Genomic DNA, 2,114 nt, shown 5'->3' on the forward strand with positions numbered 1-2,114 from the left:
TAAAGGATTTTCAAAATAAAACATCCTCCAGACTCAAATATATAAAACGGAAATATTTAATTATTTCTTGCACGGCCCGGTACCAATTGGTCCACGGACCGGTACTGGTCCACGGACCGGGGGTTGCGGACCACTGGTCTGGTCTAGAGTGCATGAGGTTGACTGACAGCGCTAAGCCCCGCCTCCTGGCTCTGATTGGTTGTTTTTGGAGCATTTCGTCAATAGTAGCTCAGGAGATCTTCAGATTATCTCATAAACTGTTTCAACATGGAGACCGTTTTGATTATAAAAAAAACATTTCAAGACATGAAACAAAGAAAAACATCTCATTCTACCAGGACAGAAACATGTTGATATGTATAAAACAGGAAGTAGGAGCCACAGACAGGAAGTCGTCAGCAGCGGCTTCTTTCTCCAGTTTAATCCAGATTTTCTGGCTCTAGATTATAAAATAATCTGAACTCACGTCTTCGGTTCTCCTCAGCAGGTCCAAGTCAGAGTAAACGGGTAAACTGGTGACGACGGAACCAGAACACAGTTTGATGGTTCCCAGTAGAACAGGGCTGCCGGCGAACACAGCTGGAGCCTGAGACCTGCAGAGAGACTGGGTTACTAGAACCAGAACCAGAACCTGGACCGGAACCAGGACCGCCGTACAGAGAGTCCAAAAGAAGCACCTGATCCAGGCGATCAGCTCCATCAGGTCTGGGTCGTAGAACTCCTGCAGGTCGGCCAGCTCCGCCAGAACCCGCGGGTAGAACTGCAACGGCAAACATCCAGCGGTGCACCCAGCATTAGCATTAGCATGCTAACCCCTTTATATTTCCCATCAGCCACTGGAATTTCAGAATGACAGCCATTTTTCAAGATGGCCGGTGTTTTTTGAGCCTTTTAAGCCAGTCATTGCCATAAATGTTGCCCATTTTCATGACTTGGCTGAACTTCATGCCACATCATTTGTTTTCTGCTTTGGTCTTCTTCATTCAACTCATTTTTTATCTGTTAGCAGTTTAGCTTTAGCAAAGCAAAGATTCTTGTTTTACAGCTGATTTTAGTGCGTCCATATATGGCGGCCATCTTTTTGGCACCAAACAGATCCATCTACATCCATCTAGTTGGAAATTTCAGTCCCGAGAGCGAGGGCGGCCATCTTGAAAAAGCAAAACATTATCTGTAAATATTATTTCTATGGGTCCAAATGTTTGACAGCAAAAGAATTCATCTGTGATAAATGTTGGCCGTTGATGATCATCTTGGGAAATGGCCTCAGTGGGAGGATCTGGGTGGAACCGTTGGACCCGGATGGATCCAGAACCAGGCGGACCTTTCATGAACAGAACCTTCTCCCTGCAGGAACGTTTAATGAGTGCCGGATTCTCACCTCCCTCCACAAGCTGAAGCCGATGATGGTCGGAACCGCCGTGCTCAGGATCAGAGACTGGACAGAATACAACAGCAGAGGCTCAGAACCAGAACCAGACCGTTTATGGATCCTCAGCACGGCGCCGAGCGCCAACAGCTGAAACAGGAAGTCAGACTCACAGCTGTCCTCAGACGTTATTATGAAGAACTGAGTATAAAGAAACAACACAACTTTCTAAGAACCGTCTCACCATTTTAATAACATGTTGCCATGACAACAAAGAATAACCAATGTTTAGAGAAGCAAGTTTTCTAAAAGACTTCAGCTTCTTTACTTTCTCAAACTTTTGTTGCATTAAACAATTATATAAATGCATCACAGAGCCTGAATGCATAACAACGAAATATTTAATATTTACTGGAGTAAATATTTAATATTTACTCATCCTGATTGGTCGATACTGACCAACACGACCGGATGGACGGACTTCAGCCTGAGCCGCTTGAACAAGGTCATCCAGAGGTCAGGAGAACACACGCCGAACGCCGTGAACATGCAGACGGACGGCGTCCACAAATACTTCACCCTGCAGGACAGAAAGAGGACAGATGGACATCAGGAGACATCAGGACAGACAGAGACATCAGGACAGACAGAGACATCAGGACAGAGACATCAGGACAGACACATCAGGACAGAGACATCAGGACAGACAGAGACATCAGGACAGAGACATCAGGACAGACACATC

The 2,114-nt window shown here is 45.7% G+C and overlaps 1 protein-coding gene across 3 annotated transcripts in view; it reads right to left on the reverse strand.

Annotated features, from left to right (window-relative positions):
* Positions 1-424: 424 nt before the first annotated feature.
* LOC106934406 (dpy-19 like 4) overlaps positions 425-2,114 on the reverse strand; it is a 20,829-nt gene continuing 19,139 nt past the window's right edge. For all 3 annotated transcript variants that reach the window (XM_015014282.1, XM_015014281.1, XM_015014285.1), the window contains 4 exons: positions 1,829-1,949; positions 1,382-1,438; positions 678-760; positions 425-593 (listed from right to left, as the gene is read on the reverse strand). In XM_015014282.1, coding sequence (XP_014869768.1) covers positions 440-593; positions 678-760; positions 1,382-1,438; positions 1,829-1,949 — 415 coding nt within the window. In that variant the 3' untranslated portion in view covers positions 425-439. The remainder of the gene's footprint in view (positions 594-677; positions 761-1,381; positions 1,439-1,828; positions 1,950-2,114) is intronic.

This window comes from Poecilia latipinna, unplaced genomic scaffold (genome assembly GCF_001443285.1).
Source record: "Poecilia latipinna isolate Pla-1442-1.1 unplaced genomic scaffold, P_latipinna-1.0 Scaffold1802, whole genome shotgun sequence".
Classification (NCBI taxonomy): domain Eukaryota; kingdom Metazoa; phylum Chordata; class Actinopteri; order Cyprinodontiformes; family Poeciliidae; genus Poecilia; species Poecilia latipinna.